Source organism: Cylas formicarius, unplaced genomic scaffold (genome assembly GCF_029955315.1).
Source record: "Cylas formicarius isolate icCylForm1 unplaced genomic scaffold, icCylForm1.1 PGA_scaffold_10__41_contigs__length_53128322, whole genome shotgun sequence".
Classification (NCBI taxonomy): Eukaryota; Metazoa; Arthropoda; class Insecta; order Coleoptera; family Brentidae; genus Cylas; species Cylas formicarius.
The window spans coordinates 34,251,284-34,269,671 of record NW_026844214.1 but is presented as its reverse complement, the minus strand read 5'-3'; the positions used below and the strand labels follow the sequence as shown (position 1 = coordinate 34,269,671).

At 32.8% G+C, this 18,388-nt stretch overlaps 2 protein-coding genes and 1 long non-coding RNA gene across 8 annotated transcripts; 2 read left to right on the top strand and 1 right to left on the bottom strand.

The window, feature by feature from the left end:
• Nucleotides 1-897: 897 nt before the first annotated feature.
• Nucleotides 898-8,626, bottom strand: LOC132708311 (tetratricopeptide repeat protein 14 homolog). 6 transcript variants are annotated; one of them, XM_060680570.1, is made up of 4 exons: nucleotides 5,666-8,624; nucleotides 5,544-5,611; nucleotides 1,413-1,692; nucleotides 898-1,315 (listed from the first exon to the last, which is right to left on the bottom strand). In XM_060680570.1, the coding sequence occupies exons 1-4, from the start codon at nucleotides 8,506-8,508 to the stop codon at nucleotides 1,039-1,041; spliced, it is 3,468 nt and encodes a 1,155-aa protein (XP_060536553.1). In that variant the 5' UTR covers nucleotides 8,509-8,624; the 3' UTR covers nucleotides 898-1,038. The 6 variants fall into 6 exon arrangements, 3 of the variants coding, with proteins under 3 accessions (XP_060536553.1, XP_060536552.1, XP_060536554.1); XM_060680569.1 differs by having other exon boundaries at nucleotides 5,544-8,623; XR_009619894.1 differs by lacking the exon at nucleotides 898-1,315 and adding an exon at nucleotides 2,643-2,862 and having other exon boundaries at nucleotides 1,550-2,537; nucleotides 5,544-8,626.
• A 1-nt stretch (nucleotide 8,627) lies between these two features.
• LOC132708313 (uncharacterized) lies at nucleotides 8,628-10,721 on the top strand. Its single transcript, XR_009619895.1, has 2 exons — nucleotides 8,628-8,782; nucleotides 8,842-10,721. It is a non-coding gene; the product is annotated as an uncharacterized LOC132708313 (long non-coding RNA).
• A 4,279-nt stretch (nucleotides 10,722-15,000) lies between these two features.
• Nucleotides 15,001-18,347, top strand: LOC132708312 (serine/threonine-protein phosphatase 2A regulatory subunit B'' subunit gamma-like). Its single transcript, XM_060680573.1, has 5 exons — nucleotides 15,001-15,489; nucleotides 15,541-16,020; nucleotides 16,300-16,581; nucleotides 17,237-17,510; nucleotides 18,039-18,347. The coding sequence occupies exons 1-5, from the start codon at nucleotides 15,450-15,452 to the stop codon at nucleotides 18,265-18,267; spliced, it is 1,305 nt and encodes a 434-aa protein (XP_060536556.1). The 5' UTR covers nucleotides 15,001-15,449; the 3' UTR covers nucleotides 18,268-18,347.
• The last annotated feature ends 41 nt before the right edge of the window (nucleotides 18,348-18,388 follow it).

Below are 18,388 nucleotides of genomic sequence, written 5' to 3'. Positions count from 1 at the left end.
AATTAAATTCTTACTTTTTACACTTAAATGTAAATCAGTTAATGGTATGACCGTAGAGTTTATAAAAGAAAATTTTTGTATTCATCATATATTCTTGCATAGAAAGTTACCTGGATGGGTTGTCATTCACCGATGGACTACTGTTAAGTGATATGGCTTAGTGGGAACTAATGGTCCCATAGCTGCCTCACCCCAATAATAATAATCTAATTGCTAATTTGAAGAAAATATTTTTGTTAATTGCCCGTTTCAGAACACAATAATTGAACCTTTATTTTTCGTGACTCAAAATATCATTCTGATACAATACATGTGTTGCTTAGGGGAAACTAACTGGGCAACTTGGAAAATAAAAGGCTTTAGCACAATCCGACAACGTCGCTGGGCGAACGAAACATCTGCAGTATAAGTAATTAGGTTTCATATGATATGTAATATATCTTAAGGCTTCCTAAAGTTTATAGTATAGTTATTCAAGATTCTACCTGTCGTTTAATAGTAATGTTTTCATTGATTAATTAAGATCTGCACGTTTTCAATAAAACTCTGTTTAGTATAATTTCATTAAAACTGGATCAATTTTTTGCAGTTTAAAAATGCTCAGTTTATGAAATCAGTAGATATTGGAATTGATAGTTGTTAGATAACTTTGCAAAAATGCATATAAAAAAATCTTATTTAAGTAATGGTCATGGAAAGAGCGCTTGTTAATCACTCACTCAGTTGGGGCCTCATTTGAGCGAGTAGTTTACAATGCTTAACAAACTATGACATACATAATTCGAATAACCTGTTTTGCAAAAACGATTATTATTAGAAAGTACCGAACTATGCATGCCTTCTATATCTAAACTGTGCTTGTTGCAAGAAAGATTCACAGTAAATAAAACCCAACTATTCATTTTAACCACTAAGCGTTTATTAAACCATCTTCGAAATGAGGTGATACAAGAAGCAGAACTAAAGGGTATGAATAAACTGACCTTAAACTAAACATTTTTAAAACTACCTAGTTTTTATTCAAAATTTAATAATTACTCAAACTTTTACTTCGTCTGAGATATCTCGACTGCCGGGAGGAGAAGGTTCTTTATTCTGGTTAGTATCTTCCTTGTCGGCCCATTTACCAGCAAAAGTATCCTTATCCACTACCTTACCATCATTATTTGTATTATAATCGTCTCGATCTTCACCCTCAGAAAGTGGCCCATCATGCCTCACCGGTTGTCCTAAGTCTGCTTGCGCTCCATCGGAATATTTGTTGAGTTTCTCTTTACTCACTGCTCTGTTTTTCTTTGCAGTTTCGTCATCGGATCTGTAAAAACGTAAAATGTTATTAATATGAGAAAAAAAAAAGAGAGTTGGGGGAATACGATTTTCACGTGTGCCATTATACCAGAAGTTTAACATACCTTTCAGGTGATCTACTGAAAGATCTGCTGCGATCTCTTGAACGACTTCTATCATATCTTCTATCTCTATATTCACGATAACCGCCTCTACCGCCAAATCGGCCTCTTGGCGGTCTTCGACCCCTATTATTGTAGGGATATGGTCTACCTCTTCCTCTGTAGTCCCTATCATATCTTGAATCTCTGTTGTAATATCCACCACGTCCTCTGCCGCGCTGGTCGTTGTGTCTTGGATTTGGATATCTCGGCTTGTAATATGTTCCTCTATCATAACGATTACCTATCAACGAAACTCTATTTCATAAGAGTTTATAACAATTACACAAAATAACTAAAATTTCTTAGCACTTAGGTCAGCTCCAAAAGCATAGGCTTACACTTACTGTCAAATTCTTTCAGTACCTGTAACAAGCTCTTAATCATTTGTCTGTTAGAAATCTCCAGTTGGCAAATATTATGCAAGCCATAAAAATTATCCAGGTTAACAACGATGTCCATAGGTGCAATCTCAGAATTTCTGTTGCCGCAGTTTTCGGACCTTGGTTTCAACTTTTAAATTTATCAATATGATGTGACAATAAAATCGCACGGCTAAAACTTGGATGTAAATATTTTATAAACATCAGCAAACAGCGAAATCTTTCAATCTTTTTACGTTTTAAATTTATTCCCTCTGAATTTATTTGGATTAAGTATTTTGCATCCTTTAACCATATATTAGCAATAACCAACTTACTGCCGAGAATAAAATAGCAGTTTAACGTCGCCACATTATTTGTTTTTCAAACAGACAATGCTCATTTATTTTCATCATTTTCTGAATTCTGCACCGTTTGCGAAAATGAGGAAATTGCTAAATCAAAATTAAAAGATGCAAGAAACTGATAAAACGATTTAGAAATAACCTAAATAAATTTATTTTCGACACCTGCTTATCTAATTCATCTGGGTAAATTTTTAATACATGAAATCTTACCTATTTACTCATCAGGAAAGGCTCCAAAATATTTATTTTTCACAACCTATACTCTTACAAATCATGCATTCTTTGATCAACCTGCTTTATATTAATTTGTCACTGACAAATGTCCCTTAATATTTCAAAATGTTATTACATTCAGTTCTCTAAAAGCATAAGCATATCTTTTTTAAGGATAAAATGAAACCGCAATCAAAACATGGATGTTGAAAAGGAGTTTAGGATTAGGTGTGTGTTGGATTAAAACTTACATTTGGTGTTCATGTTTAGCTCTCTGCATCAAAGCAATAAAATTCTTCCTACTATAGTAGGAACAGAATCTTCCTGGACACGAGTGCAAATAAAATGTTCCTTTATTGCAATTAAACTACCATAGTAACAAAATGGTCTTCAGTTTATATGATGTATAAGGAAAAATTGGAAATATTCCGACATATTTTTTCAGAAACACTGCACATAAAATGCATAGCGCTACAAATTAAATAACAGATTATGAACAGAAAAATATTGTGTGCTATCAAAAGTTAGTAGCAGATAGGTAAATTAGGTATAGTTTAAAAAATCTCATCCACGCAATCAATTCTTAGTTCTATATACCAGCAATGAGTCGCGTCATAAAGATGACATAAAATTTGTATTATATTCAGGTTACATGTTATTTTTTGAGAATTAAAATTATCATGTATTAAAAATGTACTTTTTCTATTATTTTGGCAATTATATACGCAGTGTACGTTGCCTGTAACAGTATTCAGACAATTGAACGAAAGAAAGCCAGCTGGATTTATTTTAATGTTCAGTTTAGTAACCCACGAAATTAAATAAATGTAATATAATTAAGGAGCGGAGAAAATGCAAAGTGCATTTTTTTGTCTGCTTTGTACAAAACATGCATTTTTTTTAATACTAGGGAAGTTATTGCATTTTATTGCCAAATAAAGACCCTGTCCGACCCTCCTTGACTGTACTTTACTGCTTTCTTATATATGAAGAACTTCATATAATTATCCAGGATAAACCTACATAATAGGGTATTCCCAGTAAAAGCAAAAGGTTCTTTGTTAAATTATTGAAACGATATTGCAAACAGAATCCGATAGTTCAAAAGGGTTGCAATTTCTAATCTCTTTGGTATCGTTTACTTCCTTGCCTTGTTGAACTGAATTGTGTCTGGTTCTGTCTGTCCAGTGCTTGTTAAAATGCCGAAAACTAACTTCTATATCAAAATAAATAAGAACCAAAAGTTCAGATTTTCATGAAATTATATATTTTGACAAGACAATTGTTTCGACAACACCGTGCCTTTGATAAAGTAAATTATATTATAGCTAATGTTAAGTTTTCAACTAAAATATTTTATTTGTAGGAAATAGGGAACATTTTATTAAAATTGTTTTTTTTTAAATGTAAAAATCCTTTTTTGAATTGTAAAGATTCATGCAGATCAAAAATTGATTGTGGATGTCAAATCAATAAAACAGCAATTTAAAATTATATTGAAGAAAACCAAAAAACAGCGAACATCCCCAGTTCAATGAGGACTTATGTCAGGCATTTATTGGAGCTAATATATCACTTAAAAAACCAGCTATCTCCAATTTAGGATAATTTTTCACAAAATATTGTAAATTTAACTTACAGGACGAGTCAACTGTACGTAAAGATAGTTGATGTCACTTACAAGCAAACTGTAAATAACTGTGAAGAATAGTTTGTAAATTTACGAATTGTATGTTGTGCAAGTTGCTAATATCAGAATGTATCAATGGTATTGTTAAATTATTAATTGTTTTATAATCGCAAATAATATTGTTTGTTATTGTCACTGAAAGACTTATGTTTTGAATTTGCTAAGGATTAAATAAAAATCAAAAAAAAAAACTTTGAAGATTTTTTTTTGTATCACTTATATTTATTCAAATATTCTATGGAATAGATAAAAAATTATATAATTTTGGAAGAGCAGGTTTAATTATAAAGAAATGATTCTGAGTTTATATACAATAACATTAATATTCATAATTTTTCATATAATAAAAATGCATATCTGCATTTTCCGCTCCTTACTTATAATCACAAACTTTCCCAGTATTTTCCAAATACTGAAACTTCTATCACTTCTATCAAAAATAACATACCTGAATAGGTATAGTATTTTTTTGCATGTTAAAAACACATCACCAGAAGCTAAGATACCAATACACAACTAGAAATCATAAAGCCAATAGTTTTAATTCTATTTTGTTCTAGCACATCTGCGTTACTAATTGAATAACCGAGATTGAATAAACTTTGGGTAATGTATGAAAAATGTATCTTTACGGTAAAGTATGAAAAATGTATCTTTACGCAGTGTGAATTCCATTTGTATAACAGAAAAGTTTCACCAATCGAGAACAATTCAGACCACAATAAGCACTGCAATTGACGTCAACGCAATCACACAATACAAAATTCAAAAACTGTATTTGAGTAAAAATTAATCAAAATGTATAGTCATTCTTTTTTTCCCAAATCAATCATCAAATAGTAAACATTTCATTATCAACAAAGTTATAATAATATTATTATTATATATTTTTACCCAGATTTAATAAAATAGTTTAATAGCAAAAGTAAGTACTATAGCAGCATAGTTTTAGTCAATCTGAAGTTTGCAGCTTTTACAATTTGATTAAAACTGTCGTTAATATGGTAAAATGAACTAATAATTAAGCTAATTGTAGGTGAGTTTTATTAATACCTGCTTACTATTTTTTCTCGTGAAAACCTTCCCAATCCATTGTTTTGTTAATAAGAGTTTAAAACAAAATTATTTTTTAAATTGATGTTGCTCTGATGTATCTTGAGAAAAAGCAAGGAACTTTTGCACTTTTGTAATTTGTTTCTTGATACAGTTCTTGATATTTTTATAACAAAAAAATTTTTTGAAAATAAATTTGATATTTTACCAAGATAAACAAGATATGTGGGGAGCCACACTTTAATACAAAAAAAATCTTATGGGGGCCTCTTTTTTAAATCCCGATTAGTTAGGTTTTACTGTTTTTTTTGGCATTTGATATTATCTTTCCAAGGTTGTTTTAAAACACTTTCAAACAGATAGAATATCACTTTTTTTATTTCTAACAAATTACCAGAAAAATATTTACCTCCACGGAATCCACCTCGTCTCCTAAATCTTCGTTCTCCCGAATAACTGCGTGACCTAGAGCGACTTCTAGAATAATATGAACCAGAGCGTGAACGACTGCGTGAATAGTAACTGCGAGACCTGGAATTATAGCTTCTCGATCGACTTCTGGACATACTCGTACTACGAGATCTGCTAAATTTGGATCGAGAACGGCTTCTGCGCTTTGGAGATCGGCTATCTGAACGGGGTCTACCAGGAGGCTCGGGCGGGCGTCGTCCTGCCAGTAATTGGCCTAAGTCATGACTTTTCTTCATTTCTGGAGGTGTCATCAATCTAAAATTGCCGAATTTGTCTAAAACTACTTGTCCTTGTGGAATTTTTGGACCCGGCGGTAACGGTGGTACTGCCATTGGCTTCATTTTCTTTGGAGAATCTGATCTTTTTGGTGGAGGTTCCTTCATAGCCATTTGCTTGCGTACACTTACTGCCTTTTCTGCTGGTTGCGGTGGAGGCAGTGGGGTTCGTTTGGAGGAAGAGGGTTCATCAAAACTACTTGAACCAGTATTGCTATTTTTCAATTTCATCTTTTCTGGAGCAGACTCTGAATGCCACTCAGGAGAGGGAGGTCTTTCTGATTGTTTTTTCTTAAATCGAGAAGCTGCCTGGGATGGCGGTCCAATATGCATTTTCCATTTACCAGCAGAAGCTGCTGCCTCAGCCACTGCTTGCCTTGCTTTTTGTTCTCTTGTTGGAGATGGCGAATCCAACATTGAATGTTTGGGTGATTCGCTTATTTCACTTCTTTTACTTTCTTTTTCCAATGCATAATATGCATTCAATTTGGATTCAAGCTCTTCTAAATCAGGTAGACTTTCAATAAATCTTTTTGAATACCCAGACTTTAAAAAGTATTCTTCATCATCTGAGTGAATGCTATGTTTCTTTTTCTTCTCTTTACTGAGTTCTTTTTTAATAGCATCTCGAAGTTTCTTATGGTCATCCAAGTCCAAATCTAAAGATTTCCGTTTCAGTTTTTCTTTTTCCTTCCTCTTCTTTTTTTTGCTTTCCTTTTTAACTTTCTTGTCCTTCTTTTTCTTCTTCTTCTTATCATCTGATTTACCCTTCTTCCATTTTGCACTTTCTTCTAGGAACTTCCGTACTTTTGCCTCATAATCTGAATCATCCTTCGTCTCCAATAGAAATGTCTTAACCTTATTTTCATAGTCCAATTCAGCTATTGGTTTCGGTTTCTGAGGTTCTTCAAAACTAAAATCAAATGCACTAGACGCTGGTTTATTGAAATTGAAATTGTTCGCATCCTGGGACTGGGCATCCATCATTGCCATTCGTTTGCTTAAAGGACTTAAAGAATTTTCATGTTTTTCACGGCGGTGGGAACGTGAACGATGTTTCTTCCGCTTTTTAAACTCAGAATCACCGCTCGAGGATGAAGATTCACTGCTACTGCTAGAAGAACTAGAAGAGCTATCACCGCTACCTGAGGAGCTTGAGCTAGAGCTAGAACTTGAATGCCTCTTATTTTTACGTTTTTTGGTTTTCTTTTTCTTCTTTTTCTCTTTCTTTTCTGCCTCTTCATCTTTCAAAAGTTGCTTCAATGCATCATTTACATTGGTAGTTTGTTTTGAAACAGATGGTAAGTTGGGAAGTAACAACTCGCCTGGTTCTATCAAGTTTTTGCTGGCTTGCTTTTCTTTGTTCTTCAGAAATTCCAGGGAATTCTTTGCTTCTTCATGATAAGGAATGATACTCAAGCAGCTTTGATAGGCCTTCCGAGCTTCTTCTATATTATTTTCTTCCTCATAGCTTCTTCCTAATGCAACCAGAGTTTCTCCCATGTATTTACGTGCATTAGCATGGCTGGGATTTAACTTTAAAGCTGTTTCAAAATCTTCAATAGCTTTTTGGAAATTTCCACTATTGGCATATAATGCACCACGAGCAACTAAACCTTCCACATTCCTGGGATCAATATTAAGGGCTTTATTAAGACATTGAAATGCTTCTACATGTTTGCCAGCTTTAAAATGGTCTATTCCATCAGCTACATTACGGTAAGCCCATTTACTTGCTTGAATTTGACGTAATTCAACAGCATACTCATTTTCTGGAAACCGAGATTTTAATCCATTCATTATTGAAATGTGGTCAGAGACACCCATGTGTTCTGATAAGAATTGTATGTTGTTGGGATTATTAAAACCAATACTCTTTTCTAATACAGAGTCGAAACTTTCATTCTTGTGATCAAGTGATTTTTTATAAACCAAAGGAAAATCATCGGTGCTGATAAGACCCAAAGGTGGGTGCGGATCACTCTCACCAGGTTTTCTGGTAACTCCTTTCATACCACATACCATTTTGTCTGTGTCAGCAATCACCTCCAATACCTCACAACAAACATAGTCATTCATCATATAACTTCGTGAAACACCCTTTTTATCAACAGCAGGAATAACATTAGCAACTGGACAAAAAGCTTTAATATTAATATCTGCTGCATATTTGATACCATCATTTCCTGTAGTACAAAGAACTTTTAGCATCATTCCAGATTGTTGCTTGCTAACAATTGTTCCCAAAATTAAATCACCTATCTTAACATTTTCTGTAAAAAACTGTAATCGTTTTTGGCGTTCAGCATTAACATATATTTCAAATGGCGGTGTAATTGCATACATGTCTTCTGTGACTTCAAGGTCGCTACTAAGCTTGGGAGGCGATGGTAACATGGTAAATATTAAATCTGCTTTTTTTACTATAAATTGCTGCAATTTTAAACGTTTACCTCGATCCTGGAATGATAAACTCTTTTGACGTTGCCCATAAACGTGAAAATTCAGGTCCTTAATATTTCTTCTGACCAAGTCATGTTCACCGTATTCACTTTCCCACAGTTTTTGAATTTGCTGACCGTGAAAGTTTATAGTTTTTGTTAACAACTGCGCGTTAAATAAAGTCATAATGGCTTATTAAACATCAGAAAAGTCAGGACACTAAATAATTTCATGAACATAAAATACCTCCATTACACTAAACACCTACAAAGAAAATTGATTAAGCAAAAGGGACTGCGCACCGAGAATGCGTGGTTGATCTGTAAGCGTCACTTCCGTAAAGCAACCAATAGAAACTGAGATCTATGTCACATGACAGTATTGATGAAATATACATTTTTGGTCTGTGGATGAAAAGTGCGTCATTGGCATAGATAATAGAAAATAGAAAGCGTCATCGGTGCGTTGTGTTTTATTGATGGAAGAATCGGTTATTAATTAAGTACATTGTTTCAACAGGGAAAAACGAATCTTCACACTAGGTTTACCAATTGGCATCGATTCTGATTGGCCGTGATAATGATACGTAAATATTCAAAACGGACCAATTAAATAATGACCCGTAAATTCTGATTTAGCCGCTCCTAAACGCAAAACAAAAACAAATCAATTCGTGGGATGCGTATCGTATAATGATGATCTATATTCAGAAGTCTCAACTGTAAGTCGTGCACCGGGAATGGAAGAATGGAAGAAATAAGAGAAAATCTCAACAATATCGTAGCAGAAAACAGACTGTTGGTAAAAGAAAATGAGTTAATAAAAAGATCCATTCTGAGAAAAAGGAAGCTGAATTGCTATCGAATAATATGGTCATTATGGAGCTAAAGGGATCTGCAGTTTCTGGGGGTGTAACCAAACTTTTCATAAATATTAAATAAGTAACTAAACTCCCTAGTCAAAAGATTTACAAATCTATTTTGATTACTCTCAAGTCCCAAGTGTTTGCAAGTGAAATTGAAATTTTGGATAACATTGGTATTGATGATGAAAATGTTAGGATAGAGACTAATTTAATTACGAGATTCCTAAATAAGAATTTAAAGAATTCTTATATCTAGTCTCTTATTATATGACATCGAATCTAGCATAGCATAGTTAGCAATAGTGGAGCTCACTACCGAAATCATTAACAATCTGGACGGTGGCAATAAGTGTGCTGCTGTTTTTCTTGACCTACAAAAGGCGTTTGATACAGTGTCTAATCCAACGCATAGGTCTCAGTTTACAAAAATAGGAAACCTTTTGAGTGACCAAGGGTTTGTACCCATCTAGCTACTAGACATATATAGGCCCTGCCTATGCTAATAATATAGGAAGTCCTTGCGCCTTGCGGCTTCCAACAACCAGCATGGCTGCTGACAGGTCTTTAATGTTTGGATGCTGCATTTTTACGGCAGTATTTTCTTAAAATATGTCGAAATGCTATTAAATTTTCAGGCAAAAAAGAAACTAAGGTGTGAAAAGCGTTGTTAAAAAAATTAGCCACAAGTGCATTATACTGAATTACAGCACACGGATTGGCGTCTTTAATTTTGTAAGTAATTCGGCTTTAAGCTTAACAGACACGATACCAGGTATTTTGTTGTTATAAATTTACTGGTTTAACCTTCATTGAAAATGTAAATACAGTCGAATTCACCAAATGTGACTCTAAAAGTGTAAATATAACTTTGATGTACTAAATATCGCACTGGAAACATCTAAGTGGAAAAAATGTTGGAGATTGCCTCGCAAATATATAATTACCAAAAGTACCAATGGACAATTTCGTTAAAAAACTGTAGGTATTGGAAAATGTAATCAAGAAAATTTAAAAACTAGTATAAAACAAGTCAGTAAACAATTAGCTCTAAATGTAACAGAATTAACATTACCAAATCCTAAAAAGTGTAGTTTATTGTTAGTTATTTAAAAAACATTTTTCTAGCAAAAATTGCATAGCGGCTACCGCAAAAAATTTCCGGTTAAAAATATTTAACTGCAATTATTAAATACACGTAGAAATTGCATTGTGTCTACCGGGCTTCAGATAATAGTATTAATTCACAATTTAGCAAGATTTTATTGAAATCTGGATTCAAATGTAGATAACTAAAAATTACTTTTCCAGAAATGCTCGGGATTTTTTAAAAGTGTAATCCGACATGAGAAATTTTAAAAGGAAGATGTCCTATTAAGAAATATTTTTTTCCAGGTGCACACTCAATCCTGGTTTTGTAGACAAGATTGTGGTTTGTGCCACAACTACGACTTACTTTTAATTATAATCGCATTTTAAATAGTGTTTTATTAACTCGTTTTGAATAGTATAAATAAATACATGAATTATTTAATAAGGCCTTTATTGAAAGAGAATAAACTATATTGTTACTTATAAATACAATAAGAAATTACATAAAAATATATGCTGCATTTTTTAATAGCATAATATTTATTTTTTATTTTCCAAGGAACTTTTATATTATTTGATTTGAGAGGATCACCACCTTTAAAAATTGGAAAAAAGAATATGAAACCAATAAAAAAAATATTCATTTATAATACAATAAAATATTGGTAATTATTAGTTAGAATAACTACAAATTTCATTAACTGTAAATTCGAAACAAAATTTAAGTCAGAAGCACTTGTTGACAATATGTTACTGTGCCTTAAGTTCTTTTTAAAAACTGATGACCTCTGGTTATTATGTGCCAGGCTTCTCTATAACTTGTAATGTTGTTTTGACTACCACTGAAGATTAAAGATCTGCTGGTTTCTGCTCTAGTTCTACCTAGGAATAAAATTATGTTGACTTCTTGGAAATAAAGCCTAAAAACGCCAAAATATTTTTGAGGAATGTGGAAATATTTGATAAATTTTATCAGTGTGGTTAGAAAAAAAAAAGGTACCATTTAGCACTTTAAATATGGGCTGTTAAATACCATCGGAAAATAGAATGACCAGAAAACAGGTAACCTGATTTACAACTGATCACAATATCTACCTAAAAGACTGTAAATTCGAAACAAAATTTAAGTCAGAAGCACTTGACAATATGTTACTGCTTGTTACTTGTTGACAATATGTTACCAAACGCTGCCAACTTTATCAAGACTTTAACACTGCTTCTATAGCGTAAAGGAGTGATCTGACCTCCACATATGGATGATCTTCTAAAGCTATCATCCTCCCTGGAAGCTCCTTGACAAGCAATGTTATCCATTGTTTCCTGACAATTTCATCTTTTGGTAAACTAAAAAATAAAATGTAAATTGAATGACACTACCTGAATAAGTGATTATTATATAAAAACTAAGAAACAGACATATGTGCAAGTCTACAAAAAAATGGGATAGAGAATATGGATCAGTCCCACAACTTGTACTAAATAGTGATTCACACAATGGAGGTAGGTGATACTTACGAGTCAAGGACATAACTGTCGACCTAAGCAAGGGTTGGGAAAATAACTGGAGACTAATCAATATCCGTTCCCCCAAGTTGTGCATATAATATTTTTCCTACTCAAGTTTTTTTTATTATTATTATTATTTTATTGATAGAACTGGTTCTATTTAATCAGCGTCAAATTGTGTATGTAAGTACTGCAGTATTAACTTACCTCTCTAAGGAGGTAGGTGACCTACAAATGAAGTACCCCAAAATTTTGAATAGTCGCCTAGAATTCCGGGTAATTCTCGAAGATTTAGTATAATGCCTTCAGACTTCCCAAAAATATCCTGCAGGTGCATATTTTAAGTTCTTCCTGTTGCAGCTGAACTGATTCTGGTAATTCCCCACTTTCTGTGGTAATACTTTCTGTAGTTTTTCACCAACGGAAAGTCAATTTCATTTTCACTAAGTTTGATGATGACAAACGAAAACTTTCCCACATTGAGGTTTACAACGATTTGTAATTATCAAGAAATATTTCTTGTGATTGTTCTAGTAAAACTTACAGCTTCATTGCTTTCTTACATTTCCTGTAATTCTTGTACACTAAAACATCTTTCCTATTTAGCTATTTAAGTGTACCTTGCAGTTTGTTAAATCACTCGGGTTTGTGAAGGAGCAAGTATTGAAAGCACAAATTATACAAGTTTGTGAGTGGGAGTCCTAAAGAAACCACTTTTAAATATTTTAAATTAACTTGCACATAAGGTACATTCTTTTCCTTAGAGTTTTGACCACAAACAAATTTTTCACAAAAACACGAAAAAGGTAGGGAGAAAATCATAACCACCAAAAAAAACATCGTAATAAACTGTTAGTATTCTCTGGCAATAGCAAATCCTACTCGGCGTTGCCAATTATTTTCGGATTTCAGAGACTGATTTTGCGTTCTTATGAAAGTTAGTCAATTTTTTCAGAAAAATCACGGCAATCATCACTTTTTACCGCAATAGGGCCGCTATATTATCTAATAGCTATTGTTTCTGCCATATAGCTATGAGATAATATAGTTGCCCTACTACGACAAAAAGCTGTTCAAATCAAATTATCACATCTTTAACAGTTTTTCATTTATCGAAAATAATTTACCCACAAAAACGGAAATTTTAAGGAACTTTTACATTTTCTGGCAAAAATCGAAACACCCTGCATATAATTCAAACAATGTTCGAAATAAGGGTGATAGCTCTGGATCTCCCACGTTTCCCGGTGTATAATTTTTTCCAATAGAGTAAGTGGTGTTCAAGAAAATACTTATTTTCTGAAACCATGCAGTACGCCGTAATAATCAATGACGTCATAGCATCTCGATTGAGGGCGAGGAATTGTGATTTTCATTTGGATTTTTTCAAATATCTCGAACAGCGTATGCGGCAGATGAAAACAAGTACAAAAATTGTAGCTCACGGTGTGGCTTATTACACTGTTTAAACCAATTGGCCATAGTTTTCACGAATTTTGATTTACGACTGATAAATTAATAGCGAAAAGAACGATTTTTATCGTCTTTTGGATTTTTGTCCATAACTAAAAAATCATATAAACAATCCAAAAAAATATCTGTAATAAATGTCATAGTCCTGGATTTCCCGCATTTTCTGGATCTAAAATGTTGCCAATCTATTGAATAGTTTTTGAGAAAATCGTTTTTTTCTTCAAGCCAAAATATTCAAAGAAAATTTTTCAATTTTTTTTTTAATATTTGGTGATACTTGATTACGCTCAAATTCTACTGTTTAGATGTGGGTAGGGACTTTTACTTCCTTGCCAAATTTAGAATCGATAGCTACATATTTGGGTCACTTATGACGTTTTTGAATATAGCACGGAATATCCCGAACACCTTTAAATACAAAAGTTTTAGCTGTCCATCCGGGCTATATAGCTATGTAGAAAAAACTGTCAACAGAATCACAGCCTTCTTTGTTATGGTCAATTATCATAACAAAGGTAGACCAATTTTCAGTTTTTTGGAGATTACCGACGTACCCTGTACATTTTTAAAAAATCATACGAAATAAAGGTTTCTGGTCCGGATATTGCGCATCGTTTGGTTAAAGAATTTTTTCGATCATATTACCGTCTTGAAGACATGATTATTTTCTCAAGTGCCTGCAAGTGCGGTTTTTAATTTTTAAAAAATACTTCTCGACCCCCCAGGCCCTCCAGTTTTAATAGGCTTCGTTACGGAGCTAAACTCTATATATGTGTCAAATTTTAAGTGGATGGCTTCAAATTTCGGACATTTATCGTGTTTCATAACAAAGTCCAAAAAACAGACGAAAATCCGTGGTTTGAGCGGACCCATTTTTATGTTGCTCATACACAGCTTAAAAGGAGCCAAATTTGAAAGCTGTGTAGCAAACCGTTCAAAGGATATAGCCAATTAATGCCAGGTCTACAGAGAAACGGAGAACAGAAAAAAAATATATTTTTTTCGATGCTGATCATTTCTGGACCCATGGCGGTCCCCTAGGACCTACCGTTGCCAAGATATAAGTTTCGTTGCCAAGCGCGTATACTTTCGAAAAAAAAAGTAACAAGTCAATGGCTGGTGTTTACTTAACAATAGTAGACAGTGTGCCTGCAACAATGAGGGGCCTAGAGGATAAGTGAAGGGCCGTTTGGAAGCATTCTTTTTTCGTCATTAAATCAAATACTACCACTAAAAAACTCGCATTTTTTTTTTTAGGAAATCTATTCATCTGGAAAACTTTTCCTCTATCTACCTCGGTGGAACCACCTCGTTTACATATCTACCGCGAAAATCAGTAACTAAAAATTAAATGCATAATACCAAACCATAATAAAGCCAGGGTTAATTGGCGGTATAATGTCAATCAACAGATATATTATTCTATTACTCATTGGCAAATGATCATTGTAGTTTTGCCCAACTTTTTGTGAAATGACAAAAAGAAGAATCTGTGTGCGCGTGTGTGTGTGTGTTTGAATATATTCGAATTAAATTTTACGTTTTCGTTTCGGTGGGTCTGGATCAGTGCGTTACGCAATTTGGCGTCACTCAATCGATATTCGCACCGTAACTCGTACCTAAATAATCTCAATATTCTCAATCTAAACTTAATCTTGAAGTCTTGAAAAATGTTAATAGCAAGTTAAATTAAAAATTAATTAATGTGAGTAAATATTTTAGTTATATTTATTATTTTGAAGATGAATGAAAATAACCAGAAATGAACGAAATGGCAATGAAATATTTATGTATTCCTAATACTTTAGCTCCATCCGAGAGCGTGGTTTTAAATACAGGTTCTGAGCCTTGCCTTAAGGAGAAATAGGCTTGATCCCATATTTTTGAGATGAAATTTAATAAACTTTATCATTCGATTAACTGGAAATGAAAACATAAGATATTTTAAAAACCGGATAACAGGAAATTTTTATTCGAATAAACCCATCACTAATAGAAATACTCTAAGACTACTTGTGCTGGGGTCTGGGGTATATTATAAATAATAACAATATACCCTAGGATAAGTTTTATTTTGTGTTTTTGGAAAAGGAATAATTTCAACTAGGAACGGGTACTTTGTTAATTTAGTGGCAGTCACAAAAGGACCGATATTATTCAAAATTACAATAGCGAAGCCTTTTCATTTAATGATATGGATTTAAAAATTCTGCTGAAAACAAAAATTGCTCAAGGTAAGATCTTGAAAACATTGTAAATATTTTGTATTAATAAGCAGGTTGTAGGAGAATATGTCACTAGTTTAGAAGATCTAACCAATGAAGATAAACATTTCAATACTTTTCTTGATAATTGGGGCAAAAAATCAGAACAAGTTGCCGGAATTCCCAAATTTTTTTGTAAAACTCCCAAAGAGTCTGAACCCTTGCGCTATAAACTTCGTGAGGAAAGTCGATCCAATCTTCTAAAGAGAAAGAGTTTACCTTTGCTAGAGAGAAATGAATTAAATGAATTGTGGACTTTATTAGATCAAAATCAAAACTTAATAGATGAACAGCTTATATCTTATTCAGATTTTCAAAAGGTTGCTCAGTTAGCAGGTAAAAAAGTTAAACCTTACTTTAAGCCTAGTGTATTTGCAAAATTGCAACAAGATGATTGTCAAGGAAGGGTGTCTATTATTTCTCTTTTTAACTATGTGATGAGAAAAGTGTGGCTAGATCAAACACGAGTTGGTCTCTCTTTATATGATAACACAGGACAAGGTATGTATGGTAAATTAGGAAGCAGGAACATTTCTATTTTTACTGAAGTTTATTTCCTTAGTAAAAGATCTCATATATGCAGAAGTTGTCATAGACCATTTAACTAGTCACACAATTTTAACGTAAAAAAAGAGTTTTCAGTTTTTGTGAAGTAATTAAATCTATTTCTTATAAATCTTTATATAATATCATATCAAATTGAATTAGCTTTCAATGGCCATTTATTGCAAATTAAATTTCTATAATAAATCAGTGTAAGTATTTACTTGTGATTTGCAGGATATTTGACAGAAAATGAATTGGAAAATTATATATCAGAATTGTTGCCCACTTTGTGTCAACTAGATGGCCTCGAGACGTCGTTTCATAGCTTTTATGTTTGTACAGCAGTACGAAAATTTCTGTTCTTCTTAGATGTGGTCCGAGCAAACAGAGTTAGAATTCTAGATATTTTGGCTTGTTCATTTCTGGATGATTTATTAGAATTAAGAGATGAGGATTTGAGTAAAGATGTTCAAGAACAAAATTGGTTTAGCGCGCCTTCAGCCTTAAGAATCTATGGTAGGCAAAAGTTCAGTCATAGTTTTAGATTTGATGCTTTTGCTCTGAGCATGTAAGGCGGAATGATCCAAATTATATATATATATATATATATATATATATATATATATATATATATATATATATATATATATATATATATATATATATATATATATATATATATATATAATATATATGATAACACTATATTCCGGGATATCATCCCGTTCGCTTGTTGAACTCCGACTGGAATCCTGCAGATGTTTCGCCAAACTCTCACTTGGCATCTTCAATGCTCGCGGTCCGAAAACACTTCGGAGCAGGATTCCAGTCGGAGTTCAACAAGCGAACAGATGACATCCCGGAATATAGTGTCATCACATTTTTCCATCCGTGAATCAATACGTGAAATTATATATATATATATATATATATATATATATATATATATATATATATATATATATATATATATATATATATATATATATATATATATATATATATATATATATATATATAATGTCTATTATATCAAAAAAATGTTTATATTTATATTAATAATTCCAACAAATTGTTTGACTCTGCAGTATTGCACTATAATGTTATAAAATCTAAGACTTTATCTCAGTAAATTAGAAAATAAAGTATGTGTGTTTTACTTTATGTGTAGGTCACTACCTAAATTTGGATCGGGACCATAATGGAATGCTTAGTAAATCGGAACTAGCTGGATATGGTTCAGGAACGCTTACTCAACCATTTCTGGATAGAGTATTTCAAACTTGCCTTACATATGGAGGCGAGATGGATTATAAAACATATTTGGATCTTGTCTTAGCATTAGAAAATCGATCCGAACCGCAAGCCCTAGGATATCTGTTCCGCATCCTTGATATTAAAAATTGTGGATACCTAGATGCGTTTACCTTGAACTTTTTTTTTCGGTGAGAGTTTTTTACGGCACTAAATAATAATAATGATAATTTATCCTAAAGTTAAATGAAGAATTTTGGTTAGTTACACAATTAGTTATAGAATAATTAAAAATACTTTAAAGGTCAAGGGTTCAGTAAAAATTAAGAGGTAACTGTCAGTTTCTTGTTCGAGACCGAGGATGGCTCGGTTGGTAAGGTGTTAGACCTGCCTGGTTGTGGGTTCGATTCCCACCTGGTGCCTTGGGTTGGGTGTTGTAAGCGTTAAAAATTTGTTTATAAGTTGACTTGGTTGTAAGTTGTCCCAAATGCCTTCTGAAGCAGTGGCCAAACAAAGCGTTATTAAAAAAAAAACTTTCCTCAAGTCGCATGGGTGAAATTAGAAGATACATATGGTAACAAATATTTTTAGGGAATCCACCAATCAGTGATTTTTTACTGCCATTTAAAATTCCTAATTTTATTTTTATGTTCAATCAAAATAATAATAATACTAATAGTAGCAGCATAACCAACATTTAAGATAATTTGCATTTTCAGAGCAATCCAGGATCAAATGAAAGCTCATGGTTCAGAACAACCAGTTCCTTTCCAAGATGTCAAAGATGAACTGTTTGATATGGTTCGACCAAAGGATAGAGAAAAAATTACTCTTACTGATTTGCTCGCTTGTGGACAAGGCGACACGTTTGTTAGTATTTTAATAGAATTTCACGGGTTTTGGGCTTATGAACACAGAGAAGCAATTTCATCAGAACCTCAAGACTGATACACTTTACACCCTCGGTTATTGTAAACGGGGTTGAATTCTTTTGCGCTATATAGTGGATAATAAAAAGGTTTTGTGAATTTTGTTAAATAATTTTTTTTTCAAAAAAGGGGATGTTTGT